A 26,295-nucleotide genomic window follows, 5' to 3' on the forward strand; every position below is an offset into this window, starting at 1 on the left:
CATGCCCTGGCAGCACCTTGCCTACTGATCAAGGGAGGCCAAGGCTCAGCAATTTGGAAAACATCGCCACGAATACTGGCTGGTGGAAAGGAGAGGCCTCTGTCCTCCTGTCAGGGTGGGCTGTGTTGAGAAGGCACACACAGCATGGCCGGCCCCGCTGCCCGACGTACAAACCCTGCCTGAGCACAGAGGCAAAAGGGAGCGGGCTGGCTGCCTCTGAAAGTTAAACAGGGAGATTTTTCATTCACAAGGGCTGTTCCAACAACTCCTGATGTTGATAATGATGAATGGTGTGTAATGAAGGGCTGCACAGCTGAGAGAAGCGGTTCTTTGAACATGGCTTTTCTGCTGTAGCGCATCAGGGCTAACAACCCAACTTCCTTTGATAGCAGGTGATGGGACAGGAAGCAAACTGGAAAGGAAATTATTTTCCTGAGCTTCTCACAGAAAACATACGAGACACCAGGGCTTTTGCTTGTCACTCATGAAATTTGCTTTTAAAAGTGAGAATTCAAGATAGCACAGATTACAGTATCAATAACGTTGTACAAATTTCCAGTCAAAATTAGAAAGATAGACACAACCATATAACGAACCAGTACATTAGTGTTCAGTACAGTTCATAGGAGAGAGCAGTGTTTTGTCTTTTTTTGACAGGTGAGTAATTATGTTCTCTACCACCTCTCATGTTGGAAGGGATGGTGACTGAGCAGTGTTCTTCCTGCTGCCACACATCCCTGGTATCCCCTGTATAACATAAGGCCTGTTGTTTTACTTCCTTACTTCCTTTTAATTTAATGATGGTGTTTCCAAGGTCATGAACCTTTGAGCTTTCTTTGTGTCTTGACGTTTTTCTATTCCAGTGTAATAAAGAGAAAAATAGAAACATTATAGACATAGCATTGCTGATCTCCTAACTTTCCCCTAATATTCAGAAAAACAATTAATACATATGCAGCTTGAAATCACTATGCACTATATGGCAGTGTTATTTTATTTGAACTGCATCTAGTTTTTCAGAGAGATCACTTCTCACTCATTTATATAGGTATGAATATATATAGATACATAGGTAGATATGTGTATGGGAGAGGTGGGGTGTTTTCACTTGGCTGTTTGTTAACTTCTGACAGGAAATGAAGGACCTGCACTTGAGATCTTAAGAACTTTTCCCTTCTTTCTTTGCACGTTTGTACTTCTCAAGTTACTGGTACTGCCCTCTCTCTGTTTCAAAATTCAGTAACAAAAGAAAGTTAACACTAAATGTCATTTTATAATTGCAATAATGATCACACAGCTGTGCTTTCCTAGTTGTATAACGCATGTCAGGATCAGTTTAGGAGTTCAGCCTCATTTCCTTCCTTGATGTAATTCTGGTGACCATTATTAGAGTAGGAAGGCTCTCCTCTTTCATTATGGCCACAGTCTGACAGAGGCCTGCGTGGCGTAGCACAGGCCGGCGTTGAAGGATGTTGCAGCTCTGGGTTAGCTGCGTGTAAGCTTTTGGCCAGTGCAGGAAGCACGCGTGGGTGCGTATGGACAGGGCGGCTGCAGACAGCGTGAGCAGCTCATATGCATGTGCCCCTGTGTGCATAAAAAATAATAATACAATATAACTTAGGTGTGCCTTTCTTAAGAAATACTGTCTTTTTTTATGAGCATGTGAAATTCTGAGGAGGAGCTCTTACACTTAAATGAACCTGTGAGCAGCCCATAGAAAAGCAAGTGCCTGCAGCGCTAATAATGAGAACTGACAAGGCGATCCTGCTGTGTTTATTTATGACCTTCTGCCTTTGTTAGCTCTTGTGAGAAATTCCTCTCTAACCATAACAATATTGCTGGAGCTTGGCACTGTGCTCAGGAATCCTGCGGCGCCCCGAGGCCGCTCGCTGGCATGGGTACAGCTCGCAACAGATTGGCATGGTTGTTGAAATTTTCATATGTTTTCCCTTTATTTATTTCTTTACTTAATTCATAAGGCTGTTTGTTCCTTTGGTATGTTTGTTTGTTCTGACAAGCACCCTTCAGAAGCATTTTGAGACTTTGTGAAGATCCTAACTTACTGATTTACATTTTTTCCTCTTTTTTGGTGGTCTAATGAGTAACTCAGAGGATGAAATGAGCTTTGATTTGATAGTTCCATCAGGTAGATTGTTTTATAAGTTGTGAGATAGGTAAGGGTTTTTTTAAAGAAAGGCAGCAGTGTATAAATGCTGGCCCTATTTGTAGCCTTCAACATAGAAGACTGCAAATGGGGAACAGTAACACGTGCTCAGGCAACACTGCAGCAAAGCAGCAAGGACTTTACAAGCCATGTGGCAAAACTTTCATCAGGTTAAGAACCATATTCTTCTTGAGCTGTAGGTCTTACTAACTATGCCTTGATGCAGATGGCTGTCTTCCTGTCTTTCTTTCATACGCATTCCCCAGAAGACCTCTCGGCCCTGCTCCCTAAACTGTGTTACGTAGCTCAGACACAGATTTGGAGGATGGAGAATCAGCAGTAGGTCGGGCTGCACTGTGGAGGTCTGGTAGGGCTGAAGTCTCACTTTGCTTCGTTTTGTAAGGACTGGGATGCAGCCATTGCGAAGTGCTGCAGGTTCCACAGGGTAACAGCAGCAGCAGGAGAGGAGGGCAGAGGATCACTGCCTTACAAGATCCTGGCAGACCCTCTTTGAAAGAAGCTTCCATCTGCTGCCCATTTTTTCCACCTCTGTCACATTAAATGACATGGGGTTTTGTACCATGTATGAACACACTCAAAACTCAGTGCAACTACAATAAAGATTGGTGGGGAAAAAAGTTCTTTTGTATTCTCTTTACAGTATTTCATACAAGTGGCTACCAAATGGCCTGTCTCTGTGGGCCATGGTACTCCTGTGGTGCTTGCTGGAGGGAGCCACAGTTGGGACATAGCCCAGTGGGTGTTGGGGCAGGACAGTTGGCTCCTCGGGTGAAGGTCTGGGTAAAGCACTGTAGTACAGGAGGGCGGACAGGAGTGCCCTGCTCAGTACAGCTCCACCGAATGTCCACCCATTGTGGTCCATGGAGCAGCAGCTGCATTTTTGCCAATTACAACTGTTGTGCACTGAACATCCTACCCATGCTTTCTTGGAATTTTTTTCAGAGAATTTTTATTAGCATTACACTGAATGGGTAGTTCTGTGCGATACCAACCTCCTTCCTTCAAGCCAAGGAAAATTTTGGAGGAACAACCTACTTGAAAGGTTTATCTAAAAGATCTCAGTAGTCCTTGTCGTCTCTGTGATAAAAAAAAGCTGCAACTTTGAAGCATGCTCAGGCATCCACAAACTCACAGAAAGCTGGTTTTCGCAATTCACCATGGAAGTCTTTCTGTGATATATTAATTAAAGAACAGTACTAACTGGTACTTGCTTTTTCTGTAGATTGCGTAGTCTGCATGGTTTAACACGTCTGTAGTGACTCTTCCACATTTCTCCACATTTCTTGGATTTCAAGAGTGCACCTAAAACTAAAAACCTGTTGTATAAAGATTAGATTAATGCACTCAATGATCGGGACAACCATGCCATTATCGTAACCTCAAGATACATCTTCCCACCCCAAAAACAAAGTTTGTAAGCCATGGCTGGGACAGCATGCTTAGCAGTAGACAGGGGAGAGTATTGGCCTTTCATAATTTTTTCTTAAAGCTTAATTGAAGCACTATAAGTTATCATTCCTTCTAGGGTAATCAAGACACTATTTCAAAAGAAGTCTGAGGCCAAGACACCTTACTAGGATTTCAAAAGCCTTTTGAAATTTATAGAGAGGTTTCTGAAACGTGAGTTCTACACAAGTCTGTTAAAGCTGTATCATTTCAAAATATCGTGTTCCCTTGCCGCTCAATTATTTTGTACAATAGCATGCCCAACCAGCACTGAATTACTACAAGGAGATGTGAATTCCAGAACTTGGGGTGATGAGGGAGTCTGGTTCTAACTGGCATGTGCGAGAAATGATCTGAAAGTTTATTTTCTGCTTTATTACCGTCTTGGATTTAATTTCCCAACCTTTTCCCAGGTTACTGGAAAATGAAGAGGTGGGAGGGGTTGAGTGAACGGCTCTTGAAGCGTAATTGTTTGGTTTTGCTGCTGTGGCCCATAAACCTCAAAAAGGAGTAAGCAGTTTGTGTGTGTGGCAGGGGGGTGTGGAGCAAAGTAGCATCAGAGCGATCACAGCCTGGTTCATTTGTGTTTTACTGGTTGTCGAACTATGCGCCGCAGGGGTCGTGTTGGGTTCAGAAAAAAAGAAAGAGAAGCAAAGAGGGAGGAGGATGAGAGATTCTTGCGTGATGCTGAGAGAATGAGTCTGGAGTGGCAAATTAAGATGAATTTACTGCAGTAAATGTTACGACACTTACTTCTGCCTGATACCCCAGTATAACACTGCATATTCAGTTTGTTCCAGTTTTGTTAAATAATAATTAATATTGTTCTCTGAGGCAAGTCACCTTACTCAGTTCTTTATAAACGAAGCCTTTCTAACATTTATCGCTCTTTTTGGTGTATACATTTTTCTGCTCCTTTCAGCTTCTGATTGAAGAGGAAGAGACGGGAAGTTTTGGAACACCTGAGTTTTTAAAGTTTAAGATGTGTCTGTGGCTTATTTACCATCTCATTGAATTGTGGTATTTGGTTACAGGGTGTTGTGGGAGAGAGAAGAAAGAGACACAGTATGATGCATGCACAAGCCCTAAGCTAATGAAAAACTGTGTTTTGTAGATCTTATTCCCACGATAACCTGCTGGGACATCCTTTTTATCAAACCGTAACTCTACAAGGGGTATTAATATGCCAAAAAAAAAAAAAAAAGGCAAGTGCTGTAGATCAAGAGTCTTTAAACCTTGGGCATACAGGTGTATAGGTTCATCAGTTGTTTAAGCCCTTTATTGTGGTCCACACATAGGTAGCCTTGGGCTGTCAGAACAGCTCACTTGTTATCAATTTACCTAATTTACTGTGGGATGAAAAGATCTGCTTTCAGTGATCGGAGGGCAACTGATTGTTGGACCAACACTTTTTCTGTTCTCTCAACTGCTTTCTCCAAATCAGATAGTATTGTAGGTCCAAACTTTTTAACAGCATGGCTAATGCCTTCTGAATGCAATGTGGGGTAGTCTGAGAAGCACATGTGGAAAGATGTTAATTTATAATTGCAAAATAGGTGTGTTGTGACTCAGGGTATGTCTGTAGTAGTAAACAGTAAGTTACATTGAGCCATGTGAGGTTGTGTGGTGGTGTTTAAAGAGCTTCTCCTACATGAGCTACCTTGCATGGGCCTATGGAGAATCTCTGCACTGCAATCACGTGTGGGCGTACTGCAGGATAGACATAGCGTGAATTTTACCACATTTCATGTTATGGTATTCTGAAGTGCTGTTTGCCCCTTTTTGCTTGAGCCACGCCTGAAAAATGTCAGGGTTTTGAATATGCGGTCTCAAGATAGAAGGTCTGTGTCTGACTGCATGTGCTACAAGTTTCCAGAAGTATAGTAGCCGGAGTAAATGGAATAAAGGGAGTAAGCAATAATTTCTAATGCAAATTGCTGCTGCTCCTGCTAAAATTTCAGGTCACTCTCAGATCTACTGACTCATATGTTGTTTTGGTAATGTCTTGTTCTTTCTCATATGCTTTTGCCCAAATCCACGTTTGTCTTGTGATTCAGTACTCTCCTTGCTTACGTGGTCTGATTTCTTTCTATATCAGCTGTGAAAGTAGAACAGGTAGGTGATGGGAGGGGGAATAGTGGTGTTTTCCTTGTGGCTTTGTGATGCTGGATTCATCATGGCCAGAAGCACATCTAGGAAAGCAGGCTGGGCTGGTGAGCTGGGGGGTCACCCAGAGGCTGTTCAAATTCTAAGCTTTCTGCTGAGAGGGGGGAGGATAGCGAGTTGCAAAATAACAAGCTCCAGAGAGCTTGAAAGGTTCTGGATGGGTGTATGTTTTCCTTCGATCAGCTTCCTCTTCATTTTATCCTGTCAGTTTAGTCTGTCTTCTCCCCTGAGGAGGTAGCTGTAGGCCACATGATCTAGAAAATGGTTGTAATCCAGAGAGACGCAAAAGAAGGAAGTTGTTATGTCTCACCTCATTGTTCTGTATATGAAAAAACCTTAAGTTTAGCAGAAAGGATTTCATGTTTGGGAATAGCTAAGATTGGCACTGAGGAAGCTATGAATAGGAAGTAGTATGAATACGACTAAATTTTATTAGGTTGCTGTTACGCAAACGCAACTTTTCTTTCTTCTTCATAGGGGCAATTTGTTGTGGTTTTCATTGATTTGGTTGTTTTAAGTGTTGATGATTTATTGATGATAAATAGCTGATGCTGTAGCTACAAGAGTTGTTGACTGAGAATTTTTCTTTGCTACAATACTGAAGAAACAAATGGCTCCTGAGGGTTTGTAGCTTTTTGTTTTTAAATTTTATTTCCAGAAATTCTACGTGCTAAGCATTCTACTTCAGAGGTAAACAGTGAAGCTTGTATCTTGAGAGATGCTGTGTTACTGTTTTTCTGTTCTAGAAATTTACTATTTATTTTTGATATAAAAAAGTGTTGTCAGACAAGCTGTGTGTCTTACCTGTTTATAGTCCTTGTTAGACTTTGTCAATTTGCTTTGATAGCACATGGGTCGTTAGTATTTATCGTTTCATACACGGCAGTCGATGTTTGTAAACTAGCAACTTTCTTTATGCCATTAAGGAGATTTCTTGATGCAGCTGGAGACCTCAGGATCCCCCTTCCCGTTAATTGTCAGGGGGCTGCAGACCCCGTAATGGGTGGCGCTCGGCACAGGCAGGGAGGTGTGCATTGCCTGGGCTTCCGTCTGATGCCTCAAAGCTACAGTGTCAGTTTTGAATTTCTAATTGCCCCACAGCTCTTGTCTGGACAAGCAAATAAGATCCCATCGTGGATCAGTGTAGGCACAGAAATGTGCCTGTATCCATCTTAGCAACTTCTCATCCCGTGTCTGGCAGGTATGGGCGTATCACGTTCTACTGTTCTTGGACATCTGTATCCACAGGTCAAGAATTTTTAATTTAGGCTATGTTACAAACACAGATCCTTCGCTTTGTTAAACAAATGTAGTAAGAAATCACTGTTTCTTTAAGTGAACTGGGAATTGAACGCTACGGTGAGATGCCATATTCAGCAGAACAAAACCATACTCCTCGCCAGGGTGGCAGTCCTGCCTAGGCAGCCGGGAAGGCCGGTTGCGTCCCTTGACCCTCGCGGGCTGTGCTGGCACACGCTTGGTGTTCACTGCCGATGAAAGTACGAGCCTGCGGGCACGTCTGCGCAGAGGTGTGCCCTCAGCCACAGCCTCCCCTGCGCGGCCTGCGTAGTCCTGAGAGCTCAGGGCCTTCATCTGAGATCTGAGCCACTGACACTGCACCAACTCATCATGGGTGCTTTAGTGTTCATATTGTGGGACCAGGAGTTACCTATAACAGGAAAAGAAAGAGAAAAACAACAAAAAAAAAGACTCTTTGGCTCTGACTTTGTGACTTTGCAGCGAGTCTACTTAAGATCCCTTTCATTTGGCAGATGAAACATTCCCACTAATTGAGTGTTTGGAGAAGAACCCAAGTCAGTTAAAGTCAGCAGCATAAGTCATACCAGCTTTACTGAACCTTTTTTTAAAAAAAAAAAACAAAATAGCAAACCTTCCTTTGCTCTTTCCCCACTCTTAGCAAGTATTTATTTATAAGGACTAAGACTTTTATTAGAAACAATGTTTTCTGTGCACTTCTACTCAGGGGGACTTCTTTAATACTGGGAGCTAGCTTCATATCCAAATTTTGAGTGTGAACTATCCAAAACAATCATTTGCTTAGTGATTAGGCAGTAAGCCATGAGTTGAATCTGTTTTTCTAAGTTGGTTTTTTACAGATAATTTCTTGAAGACTGATATAATTCCAGGATCCCATAGGTTGAAAAGATGGCAGGCAGAGCACTGGCACTGCATTGTTTGCTTACACTTTTTCCCAGTTGCTTGAGTGAGTATAGGGCTTTTGGGGAAAAGATTTTGCATCTTGGGAGACTTTCCTGTGTAACTTCTCAGGGAAAGTATTTGATACTGATCAGCATCCTTGTAACACGGTTCAGTAACTGAGTTATTTTGGGAAGCATGTGAGGTCTGCAGAATGAAGGGAATGCGTTTCCCCAGCAAGTGGTGCTTTGTCACTAAATTTAGTGCAAGAAGCTAGTGTTTTTATCATCTACTTAGGATTTCCTTCATCTAGAGTATTGCATGAATAATTTACCGTGTAGAGGTTAAAGTTAAGAATCTGGTTAAAAACACTGAAGCATCTAGGAAGATGTTTTTTTCCTAAAACATTTAGGAATAAATTCTTCACTGTGAGACACTGGCACAGGTTGCCCAGAGCAGCTGTGGCTGCCCCCTCCCTGGAAGAGTTCAAGGCCAGGCTGGACGGGGCTTTGAAATGGAAGTGATCTTGTCTGCTTTTCCTTCTCAAAACCTTGGATTAACAAGATTCAGAGAATGAACCCTGCTTTCTGTCCCTGAATTAATTTCAGTAAGGGGTGTAAAAGGTACCTTGGCAAAAATGCAGTGGCAGCCCTGCTGTCTCCTGTTACAAAAGAATTTTTTAAGGGTGTGCATTAGGTATGTTTGGTGTGCTTAGTTGAGGGTGGCAACATAGCTGGTGTGGAAGGAAAACACTCATGTAGGAGGTATCAGCCTTCAAAAATGAAAGGATTTTCCTAGTGGTCCCCATCGTTGCAGTGGCCGTGTGTTTTACCGGTTGTGCAGGCGATGGAAGGCTGTTAGCTCGCTCACTGCCTTGACAATGTGACCAGCGGGGCCTTTGGAAGACTTCTTGAAACATGCTATTATAGGCTGCTTTGTGATGAAAAGAGGTCTTACAAATATCTTGAAATTTAAACAGAGCTATTGTGGGTTTTCCCTTTGTGTGCATATGTGTGTTTGTCAGCCAAATCATTTGTTCAAAGTTAATCTCAATTACAGAGCATATTGTTCATAATCCCCCATGGCTCCAAAACAATAGCAGAGTGTATGTCTGCTTGAATATATATTTACATACTTACATGTAAAATATGCGTGCGTGTATATATAATTTTACTTCTAAAGTGGTGATTCATGTTAAGGAGATGGATATTACATGCAGGATCCTGTCTTTTGAGCAGCACCATCCTCCATCCTCATAAAAATACTGCAGGAAGGCCTGAATGAAGTGAGCAGGGCTTTGATCCTGCAGCCAGTCAGTTGCTGCAGTTCCCTACACATAGTGCTGGGATTCGTGCTAGCAAAATGGATGGTAGGGTAGAGTCTGGGGTTTTCAGCTTCTTGGAGACCGGGAGGTTTTTTGTGTCTTTAATTATAATATCTAGAGAATACCTCTGCTTTTCTTCTACTCCCTGAACATAAAGGAACCAACAGGCAATAGTTGCAAGTTTAAATAAATTCCAGGTTGTATATGCTTTGCACAGTTCCTGCAAGAGAGCCTCAAACTACTGCAACCTGTCAGTGAATTTAGAGTTTATTTTAGCGGTGTAGGAGCTCAGTTAGCAAGGTGCTCTACACTTTCCCTTTTTACTGATTTCAGAGAAGGTGCTCAGCATTTTTCAACAGTAGGTATTTAGCAAGGGATCCCTTTAGAAAAATCATGTTTTATGTCTGCTGAGACACTCTTGAGCAAAACCGGCAACTGCATGAAGTATTTGTGGTGTAAATTTTTGCTCCATGGTGAATGCTCTAATCCTGTCACACTCTGTGTGTAAAGTTGTGGTGGTATTATCGAGTTACTATGGTCTCCTTTTTGCTGTTTATTGGATATAGGTGTATTCCTTGAGTAAGTTAATGTTATTATATTACATATGAGTGTTTGTGTTTTTGTGGTTTTGGGTTTTTTTTGTTGTTTGTTTTTTTTTTTTTTCTTGTGCTCTCTTTGCAAGTCACTTTTGGTTTTCTGGCTCTATATAAGCACTTTGCTTCCTGCTACCCCTCGCTGGCCACGTTGCAATAGTAAATTGGTGTGCTGTTTCAAGAGTGTCTCTCCTGTCAGTCTGATAAGATCGTACCACCAGGAAGGCATAACATTATAATCCCAGGCACAATGTGATCCTGTTCATTTTAGCTCTTGTACTTGTCAGAGGGACAAGAATAAAGGTTGCGCATGGGTGGAAGGTGAGGCTAGAAGTGAAGATAGTCAGAGATAAAACACTTTGCTAAAAGAGATAAATCCTGTGCAGGGACATTCTGGTTTGTAATCAAGGTATTATCTATAAATGAACTTTGAAAGCTGGCTGGGATGTCCTGAATATTGCAGGATGTAAAGCTGACATAGAGAATACAGAACTGTAACATGGATTTGTGACGGGGGAGGAAAAATATTTTGTCCTTCATTTTTTCATAGATTTGGTGCCACGTTTGAAAAACAGTCATACGAATACCATAGGCAAGAATAGTAAGATTACTTTACAAGAAACAGATCCACAAGAAACAAGAGATTTCTGGTAATTCTAGACTTGCTACATTTTACTGGAAGAAACGATTGCTTTCCAGAACAAGCCTCTGAAAAGAGGCAAAATTTAAGGCATGCCTTAGGGTACGGGGACTTCAGCCCCTTAAAAGAATCCCAGCAATTACCTAACCTGCCAACTTTCCAACAAGATAAATGGAAGCACTGTAGCTTGAAGGTGCCTTGGTTTGAATGAGATGCAGTAAGTAAGGTCTCTCTGTTCTTTACAGGCATCATAGATCTGATAGTACTTATAAAAGAAGAATAGAGTTGGTGCCCTGCTGACTAAATTGTCCTCTAGAGGAGTATTAGTTACAGAGCTTCTTTGTTAACTAGGCTGTGTGCTTAAACCACTGTGAATTTCTCTTATTAGTAGGCTTTTTAATAGCTTTACATATGGATATGCTAAGTAAATGCAAGTATATCCATGTAATTTACTTATATAACGTGCACGTATACAGTATTTTATATATGAATAAATGTTTGTGATGTGGAAATTGCATGTGACTTCATTAATGTTCTGTTATACCGAGGTAAAAGCAAGCATTAAAATACTAATAATAGGAGAACAGTAAGTCGACTTCTGCTCTTTCTGTCCGGGTGCTTCACATAAAGTCTTTCTTCTCCTTCTCTTTAATTTCCCAATTAGCTTTTGTGGATAACAGAGGTGTTTCTAAAGCCTTTGTATGCTGGAAGTTTCCCAGTTGCTCGCCTACTCAGGCTTTCTGCCTTAGAAGACTAGGTAAGGCCATGAAGTGTGCGTTAAACAAAAAATACAAAGTAATGATCTGCAAACCACCCTGTGCAGAGTAGCTGATATTTCTCAGTTTAGCCCACTGTAACACAAGGTAAAGGTTGTGTAGCATGGCCCAGGCATCTAGATAGGTAACAGCCTTTTGTGCCATCCTGAGAGCAACCTCATTATCGGCTCTCTTGATGGGTCTGATGAATGGATGTTACTGCAGCATCCTCAGCAGACGAGTTGATTGCGAACTTCCCCAGCCCGGGAGGGAATCCCGGCACTACGCTGAGCGCACGTGGGGAGCACGAGGCACCGCGGGCGTGCTGAGCCTGCCTGGCTGCTCCCTCTGCATGCACTGGGGGAGGGTGGCGTGGCTTCCCTCTTTAAATAGACTGGCATCATGCAAGCTTTCCTCTTTATTTTCCACTTTTGTGAAGGAGTTGCATCGGGTTGGTGAGGAAATCCCTGGAAGGCAGACACTTGAGGAAAAGCCTGGGACTCATCAGTCACTCCGCCCCCGCTGGGAGGCTGGAGAAGTTGGATGCAACCTGATTGGAAAAGTGAACTTCATTCCTGTCCCCAAGCTCTTTCCCACATGCATGCTCAGCAAGCTGGGGAGATGCTGTGGGGAGCAGAGTTTTGCCCTGGTCCCTCAACAACAAATAATTGCATCACAGACAGTGCTAACTGCTTCATGGCTTTTCATTATTTTGTGTGTTTGTTTTTCAAGTACTTTTTGGCTTGCCGTAACAAGTGAAAGCTTTAATCCACACACCCTTTAAAAATCCTTGTTATTCTAAACGTAAAACCCTGTGTTTTCTGTATCTTCTATCAGCTGGGCACCTATCTGGGATTTTTACACAGAATTTGTATTCCTTTAGAATAGGCTCTATTCTGCTGCATTCGGTTTTCAGGGGTTTATTACATGCTTTTCAGCAGCATTTGTTTTATCAGCACTTCCTGCAGCATTTGTTACACATCACAACAGCAGCGATTTTATTCTATTTAGAAGAATACCATATTATGTATGGAAACGCAGTAATTGCTTACCTGTTTGCAAAATACATTCTACTGTGAGAAATCTCTAGCGTTGCTCTATATAGTGTCAAACGGTGTTATCTCTTGTTTACATTTTCTACAGTTAATAGTTTCAAAAAAGAAACAATGAAAATAGTTTATTGCCCATTTCACAATTAAATTTTCATTTGTAGGGATCTGGAAGTCTACTCTTGAGTGAATGCAGAGTCCACACATACATTGAAGTTTCAAACTTTATTTTTGCTTTTCATATGCCTAATGAAATACACATACAATTTTGTTCTTGTCAAAGAAAGCATAATTAACCTGTGGTGAGAGTTGTGCTTGAAGTATTTGGGCAAATTTATTGGAAATAAGGTCAGTGAGGTGTCCTGCAGAGAACTAAGTCAGGTGGGTTGTATTTACTACCTTTACACACGAGGAAGAATAGCACGTAGCATTCTAGGTGGCTTCTAATGCATGTTATTGGTGTTCAAACTGTTAATCCTACTCTTTCCATACCTTGGAAGACTTACCGTATCTGTCTTAGGGGAGACTGGCAGTGAGCCTCCCTCCTAACAGAGGTAGTCAACATTCAGGCAGGACTCTTACTCTAAATACACCACTTCGAATTTTGTCCATGTTCTGTAACTTCTAAAAATAACTTTATTTTTTGTTATGAAAATTAGGCAGCACTGAGACTTCACTTCCTGAGCTCTTTGCCCAGGCAGAACCCAGTTCCTTTTGTGCTACTGGGACGACGGGTCTCGTCTGCGGTGCAACCACTTGCATGATCCAGACAAGTGAAGTCAGTATCGGCCAAAGTAACACACTCTGTCATCCTGAGTATTGGAAGCCTCAAAGGTCATTTAATGGCCTGTTTTATATGTGAGACAGCTCTCTGCCTCCTGTTCATGCCTTAATTCGCTAATAGAAATAGTAATGTGCTTCTTAACTTGTGCCTTGCTGATAGTCACGGAAGCACAACTATCTTGGTGCTTTTCAGTTTGTATGAGATCTTTCTGTGATGCCTAGGAATTAACATTTTTCCTGACAGTTACGGGGCATGCACTTACTTTGTCACAGCATTCTTGGTTTTTCATATCTAATTTTACAATGATTTAAAAAACCAAATGACTCCCACAAGATCCAAAGACCAGTATAACTCTTGTGTTTATAGCTTTAGGGAATATGCCCAGCAATTCATAGTTAGAATTCAGATGTGCTTTGACCTACTGAGGAAATTTCTCATTGAAAATGCAGCAGTTACAAACTGAAATGGAGTGACTGTTTAGCAGTGTATTCAGATGCAATTGAAGAGGAACTGAGTTGTATACTGGTACTTGAAGGAAACAGAGAAGCAGCAGTTCTTGCTACTAGGTGACCAGCGGGTCCTGCGCTGCTGCTGAGGGCAGGGCCTCTTCTTGTGTCTCTTCTGCAAGGTGAAGGAGCTGCACATGAGTTTTAGAAGGTTTGTGTATTTTACACCCTTCTTCTCTCGTTCTTGTGATGGTTTAAAGAGTGAAGTGTGTAAGCTGTGATTGTAATGGTAGCAAACCCCAAAATGAAATACTGTGTGAAACTGATGTATCATTTTCATTAGTTTTAGTATGCTCAGGCAGAATTTGTGGGATTAATTTTGAAAGCTTAATCCAGATGGAAAAGGTTAAGTTCGATGTTGAGTGAATTTGGTTCCAATTCATTTGTTGCCCTTGCTTGTTCTTTTTCTCAAAAGAATTAGAGATTAAGCAGAGAATTGTATATAACTACCCTCGTTTTCTGCCGTCATTTAACTACATGAACCAACGTTAAAGACAACCTCTTGGTTATCTGCGGCAATAAGTAAACAAATGGAACTCATTTCCATGCCAGCCCTTGAGTCCTGTGGCCTGAGTATTAGTTCAGATAACTACTTACATTCTTTTTTCTTTTTCCTCAGGATTTATCTGGATCCATTGATGACTTGCCGACTGGAACTGAAGCGACCCTGAGCTCAGCTGTTAGCGCGTCAGGCTCTACGAGCAGCCAAGGGGAGCAGAGCAACCCTGCACAGTCTCCGTTCTCCCCTCATGCTTCTCCACATCTCTCTGGCATCCCCGGGGGCCCATCGCCTTCCCCTGTAGGCTCTCCCGTTGGAAGCAACCAGTCAAGATCTGGTCCCATTTCTCCAGCGAGTATTCCAGGTAAGTTTGTTCCAACAAACAAAATCAAACCGATCAATGGGTTTGTTAAATAAATAAATAATCATGTATTCCAAAGTCATTTATTTTCTGAGAATCCTGCGTTTTCAGGGCCTTTTTTCTGAAAAAAATGTATTCTTAGAGCAGGAGTAAATTCCATCTAAACTTCAGCTGCCAAGCCCTTGGGGTGCTCAAAATTCTGAACTTGACTCCAGATATGTGTTTGATAAATATCTTTATCATCATCCAATGCAAATGCTTGATTGTAATTTTTGTATTTGATTTGTGTGTCATCTATATGTCATGTATTTATCTCTTATTTACAGGATCCCGTTTTTGTTCTTACTGTGTGCTTTTGTTGGTGTTGGCTCTTGGATTTGTACGGTGGTTTTAGACCCACAGGATGAGGCAGATTTTTCAACCCTGTATTGTGATAATGCAGTTTTGGACATGAGTACAGAATATTGTATGAGAGATTTCTTAATGTTTGCAAAGGTCAGCAAGTTACTAGGAATCCAGCCCCACCAGTAATGATTGAAATGCCAGTGGCACACTTGCCATGTGCTCTCTTGTGCCACATAGCACATGACACACAGTCATTCATGTACCTTCAGAAATTCGTGGAAACCTGTTAAGATACCTAGAGGGAAAAAAAAGCATACATTAATTCCAGTTCTTACCTTGTTCCCACCGATCTGGCATGTTACTTGCAGGGGGTCAAGCAGCAATGTGTATTTGGTATTTCAGATGAGTTTATTCCCTTTCTGATGCTCAAGTTTTTTATTATTTTCTGACATTTTGAATGCTTGGGGAATTCCTAAAAGTACAGGAGTGCTGACATTACCCCAGGGATAACATCAGTTGCTGACAAAACCACAAAAAAATCAACATGGAGCTCAGATAAAAGAAACAAAAGCAGTGATGACTTTTCATTAGATGTGCTGTAAACAAAATGCAGGTTAAAATTCAGTGAGTAGCATGTGTTTCTGTATTCAACACAAAGGTATCTGTGTAAAATATATGTGGCTGCTTGTATACAGAGGTTAAACTAGATAAGCAAAGGGGAAGTAAGCTAAGTGCACACAGGAATTTTGCATACTAAATGTGGCCTGGGTGTGTCAAGCCCTGATGCTGCATGCACACCCTACAGTTTTTCTTCCCTCTCCAGCCACTCTAACCGGCAGCACATGCTGAGGTGGGGCAGGAATATCAGGGACAGCGGCAGGAGCAGAGTATTTGCATTATGTGCAGTATGGTAGCTTCATATTTATGGCATATTTCCCAGTACGTGGCGCAAAAGCCTGTCCCTGCTGTTGAGTGCAGCCGGGGATAGTCCGCCTAGCTGGAAGGGTTACATTTTCCCACAGTCAGATTCAGGCAGGTAAATGGATTGGCTTTTTAGCAGCCTGATTGTTGAATAGGGAAAGAATGTTGTGACATTGAAAATAGCTTTACTGTAGCCATGATAGATAAGGACGGGAGCAGGACAGTGCGTAGGGGAAAGTAATAACTTTTATGAAACCAATTGATCCCTGTGGGGTAAAAATAGAAGGAGTGTGGGCCCAAAGGTCAGGGTCGGAGTCGCTTCATCATTTCAGCTGAGCCCAAAAGCTCATTTTTATGACTGGCCTAGTGAAAAGCATTACCTCTTCATACAAACTGTGCCACCATTTTGCAAGGTGGTTTTCTGGTCTGCTGCGGTAACACAAAAGCAGCTCTTCCTCAGGAAGGATTTTTATGAACAACTCTAACTCAGAACCGCCCGCTGCTGTTTCCCCGGCACGAGCAAGCTCCTGGTCTCTGCGGCCCTTCTGCTACAGGTGAACTCCCAGGCGTGAGCTAATGCAGCGCTCCCCAGAGGGGAGCCGGGCAGCTGCGGTAGCATTGCTGCTGCTGCTGCGTCCCTCAAGCTTCAAAATGACACGAGCAAGGCTGCTATTAAAACCCTGCAACTAGTGGGATGCCACTGGGTGCTGGGGCTTTCAAGCCGCGTGAATTAGACTGTGCTTTCACCTAAGTGTATTCCCACTGTTGTGCTTCATTGCTAGCACTTTGGTAGCTTTTTTCATTAGCCATATTCATGAGACCCTATGAAAAAGTAATACAGAGCTTGTTGGCATTTCTGTAGCTGTTTTCAGTGTTCAGGTTGTGGCCATTTTTAAACATAGATTGTGTAGTACAGCATCTTGCCTTTAATAATTTTGTTCACTGCTATTTTCCTCTCCGTTCTCACCCTACCCTTGTTTGTTCTGACCTCATTCCTCTCCTATTACCTCCTGCAATGTTGTGCCACAGCTTCTCCATGTGACATAGATTGGCTCTTTCAATCATTCTCTCTCCAGCAAGTCATTGTAAAATGAGCAGCTGTTGTGTTGCTGATAGCTATGGCTAGGGAAAGCCAAAATGTTGCAGGGGGTTCTTGGTGGGAAGGCCGTTAAAATAAAGGTGTTGCTTTCCCAGGGTTTACTGGAAGAGAAGCATCCTTTTCCCAATGCCTCCTTCCTTGCAACAAAATTGAAGACTAATTTAACATCAAAAGGGCAGACAAACAAACAGCCCCCTATTAAACCTCCCAAATGGCTGATTCTCTTCCACTGCCTGTTTAAGCTGTCTCCCCACCCCACCACAAGCCTGCCGCCCCGCATTGCTTTCTGCCGCACGCCGCGAATTTCACGGGAATGGACTGGCACAGGCAGCCCTGACATTGGCACGTCCCTAGCTCAGTGGGCATTTCCTTCCTGTGCTCTCTGAAATACTGGACGGATATTTTGTTCGGTAAGTGGCACACACATACACAGCCTTTGTTTCCACTCACATTACTGGAATAGACCAGGGAGATAAACCCCTAGGAGCAGAAAAAGCAACTTTGACGTGTTTTGTTCAGAAAGATAGTTTTCTCTCAAAATGGCAACACTTCTTGTTTAGACACACTTTAATTACAGGACTGAAGTCCTACCCTTTTATGATTTTTAGGGATTCAAAATGGCATTCTGATTTCCTATTAAGTAGATCATTATTCTGCTCCGTCAGAAATCCTGATCTCTTTATTTCGTAGTCATCTTCGTAATTAAGGTACGTGTTCTTCCAATGAATGAGTTGTGGTGCCCTGAACTGCTTTGGGTCTTGAACTGTGCCTGATTCAACCCTAAACCATTAGTGGAAGCTGATGCAGCACATCATCAAAATGCTCTGCTGTTGCCAGAAGATTTAGTGACTGTTAATTTCACTTTTCTCTCCTTATTTTTTTTTCTTCCCTCCTGCTCCAACCATTCCAGTTTACTAACAAAGCAAAAATGTAAATAAGCTAAACTCCCCTTTCTCCCCCCCCAGCCCCAATTTTGATCTCACTGGCCAAAGGCTTTTGTCAGCTCTTTCTCCCTTGTGGTGTAAGCAGCAAAAATTTTTAATATTAAGAGTTCTGTGGAAGATTGCTGATAGGCCAGGAATCCCTTAACCCATGATGAACAAGCAGATTTTCTATGAGTTAATAGATTCTATTATTTTTAAACCTCCGTAGCAATTTTTGTCTGTATAGAAGAGAAGAGTACACTCTACTAATAATGAATAGCAAATGCTCTCCTTAGAAATATGTAAAAGGTTTTTTTCACATAGACCAGAATTTTGGCTTGTGCTTTTATTACGTTACATTTACTTTCTGAACAAACAAGCTTATTTTCATTCCGTTAAGCATCAACTGCGCTGGTTTTATTACAACTGTATTGATGTCTTCATTCACCAAGGAGCTTGGATCTAGCTGGAGTTACAATTTTCAGGAAGAAATCCATTTGTGGATATTCTTGGTTAGGAATATTATTGCCAGTCATCTTAACTTACGATAACCAGTGGTCAGCACCCTCCTCTGATTAAAAAGACCCCACATTTTTCATTCTGATAATGATATGAGTCAATGGATGTGTTCCATTCAGTGATCGGCTCTACTCTCTGCAAACCTGGAGGTCTTCCCTTCCTGTATTGATCAGCTAGCTAGTTTGAAATCCAGGACCCATCAGAATTACAGCTAGCACTCTGGAAAAAAAAGGAGCAAGGGGAATGGGATGCCCAGAGAGAGCTGTAACAGCAAATCTTGCCTCAGTGTGCATGCTAGTCAATGTGTGTATATAGACTAGAGTGACTAAAATGCTGAGACAAAAAAAAAGAACGCTAGTCCGTCATAATCCAAAAGGACATTTTAATCCAAAAATCTGAATAGGAGCGGTGCTTTCTTTCGTGCCTTATAAAAGGAGAAGCCTAAGAGTTGAACTGTTTCCAGAAGTGGCTGCAGTAAGACAAACCAGTTGGACAGATCTTGTTTTAAACAAGAATTTGGAAAAATCTTCTGCTTGGGATTGAGCTATACCACATGCTTACTCCATTGAGCACTACTACTGGTATGTTGTACAGCATGGATTCTTTTCAAACATTATTTGAGAGAGAGAAGACTACCATAGGAAAGTGAATTTTTTACTATATGTTTTGTTGAAGTTCTAAAAATACCCTACAATAATTGCAAAATAAGAAAGGGGATTATATGCTTATAAAATGGGTATGATCTCCCTGTCTAGAAAGATTATTTTAACACATCTATCAATATTTCCCCCTTGGCTTCTCCGGAGGCAAAAATCTTGCAACAGCTTGTTGCAAGGAAGATGCATGCTGTTCATTGGCATCCGGACCAGAAAAAAACAAAACACAAAATGCCATTGACGTAGCTATGTTCTTAATCACTGCTACTGCACAAAACATCTATTCAGCAGTTTTGCAAATCTAGAATGCTTACAAATGAAATACGTGAATGTTTCACATAGCAGTAGTTTAAAACCCCTTCGTTTGAAGGGTTTGAACAACATTTTGAGTTCTTCTGTCTTTTGACAAGAGGAAAAATAAGCAAATTGTAAGGCGCTCTAGCTTGAGGCACTGCTTCTAGCATACAGAGCATCTAACCTGTGGTACCTATTAGAATTCAGCCCAGGTCACAAATGATGAATAATCTGTTGTGTCAAGGCTTTGTGAAATAACTAAATAGTCTCAATGTAGTTTCTTGAGGAGAGCCCATGCTACAAAAGGCACTATCAAAACTGCTGTCATACTCGCAGTCTGGTCAGAGAGATCAGGGAGGTGTCCTCCTCTGCAGAGGTGGTCTTCCCAGAACAGGTGCAGGAGCTGAAAGGAGACAGAGGCACGCTGTTTGAGTTCCTCCTGTTAGGTTTTCCTGATGACAGAGGGTTTCATATTCCAGCACCATCAACCTGCTGTTTTCCATCAGCTCGAACTTAAGCGTCAGATAGAAAAATAATAAATCACCAAAACCAGCATGCCCTGGCTAGTTATTTTTGGGGGTTTTAGTTTTAAGTGGTTTCAGTTGCTTAATATCTGGTTTTTCAGTGTTTATATTTCACCGTCACACATTTCAGTTTTGGTGTTTAGATGCTGTGTAAGCCAGTGCCAAACATTTCTGCCCCCTGGACCGAACATCCTGCCGGGTCCAGGGAGCGCAGCACTGAGGCTCTTCCAGCACCCTACAAAGGCTTCACATAAACCATCCCGGGACAGCCACGTGGGTAGGGCTCACACCTCCACGCCCCATAGCTGTGCTCTGCCCCGTACCTGGTCTGCCCTCTCTGTCCATTCCTGCCAGGCCTCTTTCCGCTGTCCTGGGAGCCGCCGGGCGGCCGGCGGGGTGTCTGCTGCTGGGCGCGCAGTGGCGGCACGCAAACGGCAGGCTGGTTCTTGTAGCCCTCGGAGTCATCAGTAGCCCCGTGCTGGTACAAATCCACCTGGAGTATGACGGCTGTTGAAATCCAATTAAAATCTTTGCATAATTAGACATGTGCTATGGTTTATATAACAAAATTCAAATATACTTAACCACAGCCGCCAAGATTTGGCAGGTGTGTTTGTCATTAGTTTTAGATGTATACTTTAAGGCCTCCTTGGACAATTATTGTTTACATTTAATCATTAACCTGTGCGTTTCTTTCTAACTTTTTTTGCTCAACCCACTTACATTTTTGTCAAGAAATTTAATGCAGTGTGTATTTGGTTTTGAACGTTTGGGGTTTTTTGTTATGTCATTATTTTGCTACACAAGCACGGATTCCCTTTACTTTTTTTGTGTTGCCAAATAGGGCATGAATTTGCATATTATCGTAAATTAAAAGGTTGTCTTTCACTCCTTGTCCTTTGCAATACTAAGCAGTGATTGATGAGCAAATGGGAAAAGTTTCTCATATTTCCATCAGTATTTTTTTGTTATTGTTGACAGATGGTTGTTATACTAAAGTGGTTTAGTTTATGTGATGGGATAGGCTGTTGCAGTTTTCAGGTTTTCAGGGGACTGTGTATCACTGCCAGTAGAGATATTTAAAAGGGCCTTCATGCTTCATAGTTAGTGTCAGACTTGACTAGATGGGTACTTGGTTTGTCCCTCCTTAGAAGAAGGAACCTGAACAATTGCAAATATGGCTTGAATTAATTCTGGGCCAGCTAGAAAATAGCCATTTAGCCTCAAAAGAAGAATATTTTCACTACCTCCAGATATTTTTTTTTTTTTTTTAATTAATGAAAAGCGAGATACTCTTTCTTCCTTAGGGACAAAATTCATGCAGGTTGAGCTGGAACTTGGAAGATTCAGAACAGCCCTTTGACAGCATCACTCCATAGGTAGATACGGAATTCAAATTTCAAAGCGGGTTTTCAGAAGGAAAACACAAAAGCAACAACTCACTCCAGCGGCGAGCTTTTCTGTTTGTTCCCCATCTCCAGACAGCAGTGGATTCAAATTATTGTGATGTGTTGATTGATTACAGCCGTTAAGTTTCTTAGTAATCAGTTTCATCACTTACTCTCAATTCACGCTTACACCTTTGATTTCTCTTCCACAACAGGGTGATGTGGGTTGTCGTTGACTAATGAAGAACAGAATTGGTTTCGGCGTGAGACAAACGGAATGCCGACACCAATCCTAAAATGCATTAATCTTTAATAATCCACATCTGCATGTTTATAAATGATATAACCAGGGGTTGCTAACGTTGATACTCCCCCTTCCAAACAGAAGCTGACATAGAAGTTGGCATTTGCAAACTGCATGAGAGGCACATGGCCACGCGTGGTGTGTGTCACCTTGCAGAGGGAGCTCGCCAGATGAAAGTTCTCAGTTGATTAAAAATACATGAAGAATTGCTCTGCTTCTGCACCGATCTTTGGAGCTTGTCGTTGTTGGGCAAGATGAAATATGGCATGATAGATCTTGTCTTCAGGAAGATCAGACCCACCAAATGGGTTTTGGAAGAAGATTTGCCTCAAGGTGCTTTTATCCTTTATGCATTCAACTTCCCCTTTTCTCCCCCATCCCTGAGAACTGTTGAGACAAGGGCTGTGTAATATGTAATATAATGCAGTAAGAAAAACCAGATTATCTGAGAGTTTGTTCCTTTTGAGGACAGTATTAGTGGGAGGACATACATTTTACTACTAAAACACCCATTAATCACAGGCAGTGGACTAGTATGAGAAGTAGCAGGCAGGATTAGCAAAATAGTTCATCGCCACATATCAGCGCTGCTCCAATTTCCACCTGCTTGCCTGAACTTGAGAGAGTCTGGAGGAGCAGGGAGGAGTGAAACTCCATCACTGTTGATCTTTCGAGTTAATGCTGCCTGATGATGAATATTTATTCTGAGCGATGCTTACATGTAGCTGGATCTAGGGAAAAGAAAAATGGATAAGAAACAGCGATTTCAGTTCACATTCACCCTTTCTTTGGTATCTTGCATGTTTTCACTCTGCAAATACAAGTGAAAGTGGATATAGGGTTTTGTTAGAATTTGACAACATTAAAATTAGGAGTTAAGGTTTTTATTAGGTGGCAAATACTAGAACTGTATGTCTGCTACATTTGCTGTGCTTTTGAGGCTCTTTAAAACAGTAGAAACAATGAGGAACAGCTTAGGGAACAACTCTCCTCGTAGTTAAAAATGCAGTCTAGAGAATAAGCATTGATAATGAAAAATTCTTCCTTTTGGAACTTGGATTAACCCCCTAAATGGAATTCTGAAGTTTTAAGTTTCACGTGTGTGGAAGGGTGAGTTTCATTTCTGGAAGGAAGAAATGAGCCAAATATAAGGAAGAAATACTACACTGTCCTTTGTTAAGAGCTTTTAGATACTTAGCACTTGCATCAATTACAAATTTATATTCTGGTTAAATGACATTTTATAAAGAAATTGAGAAATTGTTTTTTCTCTATCCAAAGTGTATGCTTTTTGCATTAACAAACATGTGAGGTTGTGTGCCAAGTAATTATGAATTACTAAATCCATGCAACCCTTTGCAATCTTCTAGCTCGGTGCAAATACAAGCAAAATTGTCATTTTTATGAAATGCTTAAAAGGAGAGAGTGAAAAAATACAGTATGATTACAGGGTTTGTATCATTACCTAAAGAACCTAGACAATTTTTTTCAATGGTTTGCACAAATTTAAGAAAATATAATTTACAAAATCTAAAAGCAATTGTGAGGCCCTGTAGAGGTGTGAGAGAAAGCGCTGGGCAAGCTGCGGCCGCAGCCTCTCCCAACCCCTCTCATCCCCATTTACACCATCGCTTTGGAGGGACGCGGTGACACGGAGTGCAAAACATGTGGAGGGGCGGTTAAATGAGACTTTAGAGGGGGGAAAAAAAAAAAAAAAAAGTCAGTGGCTGAGCTTTGAAGAGGTCTGTCTAGTGCAGAGCAGCGAGCGAGTGGGGAAGAAAGGAGCAAGCGCCTCATCTAATCTTTCTCCTGGGGACCCAGGTGGACAAATTGGCAACCCTGTTCACAGCCCTCCCCCCCTCTCCTTTGTAGCGTAAGAACTGCTAATCGGATCCATGCTGCTGCAACTGTGGTTAGTTATTAACAGAATAAAAGCAGATTTCTTCAAAAGAACGGGTTGGGGAAAACGGCTATACAAAATTGCAAGGTTGTTAGAATCTTAAATGCACAGCAGTCGGTTTTTCCCTATTCTGAATTAGGCGATGAATACGGCCTTTCATCTGTCACTGTGCCCGTTTCTTCAGAAGGCAGCCAAACATTAAGCTTCTCAAACAAAAAAAAAAAAAAAAAAAAAATTGTTTGAAAGAGGAAAAAATATTGGGGAGCAGGAAGAATAGGAAAATGAGAAAGAGAAATCAGGTTTTGTTTTTATTAATTTGGCCTGGTGAGAGAAATACGAGCTTGCCTGCTCTATTCAGTTCCTGCGTGTCAGCCGCTGTGAGCCACCATTTCTGAATGCAGGGATTAGAAAAGATTTAACTGGTTGCTATCCTGGGCTGCGCCATTCTGGATCAGCCTCCAGCAGAAATACCCTGCGCTGGGAACTCTCCCGAGCTTAATGGAAATAGTGCATTAAATGAACACGGAGTTAGGCAGAGGTGAAAGCAGAAAGAATTTGATCCCCCAAAATGAAACTTCTCATAACTGTAAAGTGAAATTACAGGTCTGGGCTGGGTGTTATTGAGGATAGAGAAGCAGTGATCCCTAGATTTAGACTGACTTATGCCTTTGCTTATATAAATAAATAAGTCATGCATCCCTAATTTTGAGGAGCTCTAGTGACTTCCTGGTTTGCAGCAAGATTTTCAAATTTGTTGGAGAGGAATAGTGCTCAGGCAGACAGGTGCTTGCCGTGGCCTACTGGAAATCCATTCATTATTCAGGTGAGTCTCAGCCTTTTGAAGATTTCCATTGACAGCTTGCTTTGGGTTTGTTGCCAAAATCTGAGATAAAGATGCTGTGGTGCTTCACTTGGAGTCCAGACACAGAGGTGACACAGATGGGGCGTGGATAAAACAGACCCTCTTGCAGTGGTTGCTGCTGCTCTCCCTTCCGCTCCCAAGCAAAGTGAGCTTTGGCCGTGGGCAGCAATATATTTGCTTTCCTTCCCCTTGCCACTTATCCTGTTGTCAGTTTAGGCACTCCTAACAATTATTTCACCTTATACTCCTGAGTATTTGTTAAAAGTCTTCATACCTTGCTCAGAGGTTACACAACCTGGGAATTAAACTTGGATGTCTAATTTGGCAGACCCCAGTTTCAGCTACTTAATTCTTTTTTTAAAAAAAGTCTGTAATATAATGAATTATTCTGTAGTGAGGGTGACATTTGGATGGTGTTCCGTAAGTAATACCTTGAGACTAAATGCTGAATAATGAGGATGAAACAAAATATTGAATAGCTACCTCATCCTGTCAATGTCAATTTTGCTTTGAATTAAATGTTATATCATGTCAAGCAAGTAGCTTCTGGTCATGAAATTAAGATGTTTGTGCTATTGCATGTGTGTAGAGAAAAGTCAGAGCTAGGGTTTTGCAGGCCACCTTCGCTCAGTGTTGCATTTTTTAATAGAGATTTGTCATCAATTTAGCACTTAGGTTACAGTGACATTTCTGGAACTTCCTCACAACCCAGTCCTTGATATAATAAATGTAACACAAATATGAAAAAGAAGATGGAGTGTTACTTTCAAGGATTATTAGCCTGAGAATTATATACTTTCATGCGAAGACAAGTGATTTTGTTACCTTTTATTGATTTTATGTGGATTGTGAGTGATACTTGTGTATGTTAGGGAATCTTGTGTCTTTGTAGCATGATGCATTTGTTTTAAGAGGTAATACATAAAATCAGGGCCAGGTGCAACAACAATCTTGATAATCTTTTGTAACATGAAGCATCCGTAAGTCTGGTTTAAGTTGATAATCTTCATGTTTACAGACACTTTGCATTGATGCAGCAGAACAAACCAGCTGCTTGTGATCTTGCCTTCAGCAAGCCACACAGCCAGCCACCAAAAGCATCCCAAAGCAGGAGGGCTCTGGGCTTGGTCCCGAGCTCCCGGGTTGGAGAGGTGGAAATCGCCTCGGTGAGCCGGCACCAGTGGATTACCAGTGTTGCGGTTGCTAGCAAGGGGTTATTAGCTGCAGCGTGGTGCTGAGCAGAGCTAGAAGACTTGGTTCGAGCCCGCTTGACTCTGTGTTACCCCCTAGAGTGGTTCAGCGGGGTCACGGCTGCTGTGTCAAAGGGTCCTCATGTCACTGACCTTTTAAAGCATCTGTGCTCAGGTTACTGTATAGGTACAAGGAAGATTTTAATATTTTATGCGTCTTAATTTGGGGGGATGGTATGGAGGCAACCCTTTTTACTCAGCTGAAGAACCCATTTAAAAAATACCATTGATACAAAAGGAAGCTTAGCTACAATGCATAAATTAAAGAAGAAAACAATCTTTATTCTTAAGGGGTCATAGGCTTTGTAGGATGAAAGAAATAGCACAAATTGCATGACCAGTTTCCCTTTATGCTACCCATAGAAAAATTTCTTTCCTTTGAGGTCATTTGCACCTCACTTCCAATTTCCTGAAAAGCTCATTTAAAACAATCCTGCGTAGAGGCCTATTTATGATCTTGCATTTCTGATGTAGGGATCCAAGACCCAGAATGTTCCTTCCGGTCTGTGAGCCTTTACTGTCACATCAACTGTGTGATATAATCCCATTATTTTATCAGACTGCATCTTAATCACTAGGTTTCCCGGACCTCATTATTCCTAAAAGGAAGTTGTTTCAAATTCCAGTAATGGTTTGATTATCATCCTGAACATCGTGCTTTTTTTCCTCCCTGGTATTTAGCCGCAAATATATTTTTAAAAAGAAGTCACAAAGTCACAGCTTTGGTTTTTGCCATGCTAAATAATACTCATTCTTTCAGCCTTCTGTCACATCACACTGGTAGCTGATCTGGGTTCCCATTTCTGTTAGCATTAGGTTTTCTGGTTTTGTCTGTGTAAAGGCTC

The 26,295-nt window shown here is 41.7% G+C and overlaps 1 protein-coding gene across 6 annotated transcripts in view; it reads left to right on the forward strand.

Moving 5' to 3' along the window:
* Window positions 1–26,295, forward strand: part of ARID1B (AT-rich interaction domain 1B) — a 332,937-nt gene that overhangs the window by 217,972 nt on the left and 88,670 nt on the right. For all 6 annotated transcript variants that reach the window (XM_033011608.2, XM_033011610.2, XM_033011612.2 and 3 more), the window contains exon 5: window positions 14,225–14,468. In XM_033011608.2, coding sequence (XP_032867499.2) covers window positions 14,225–14,468 — 244 coding nt within the window. The remainder of the gene's footprint in view (window positions 1–14,224; window positions 14,469–26,295) is intronic.

The sequence above is a fragment of the Tyto alba genome, unplaced genomic scaffold (assembly GCF_018691265.1).
Source record: "Tyto alba isolate M040663 unplaced genomic scaffold, T.alba_DEE_v4.0 Super-Scaffold_22, whole genome shotgun sequence".
In the NCBI taxonomy this organism is placed as follows: domain Eukaryota; kingdom Metazoa; phylum Chordata; class Aves; order Strigiformes; family Tytonidae; genus Tyto; species Tyto alba.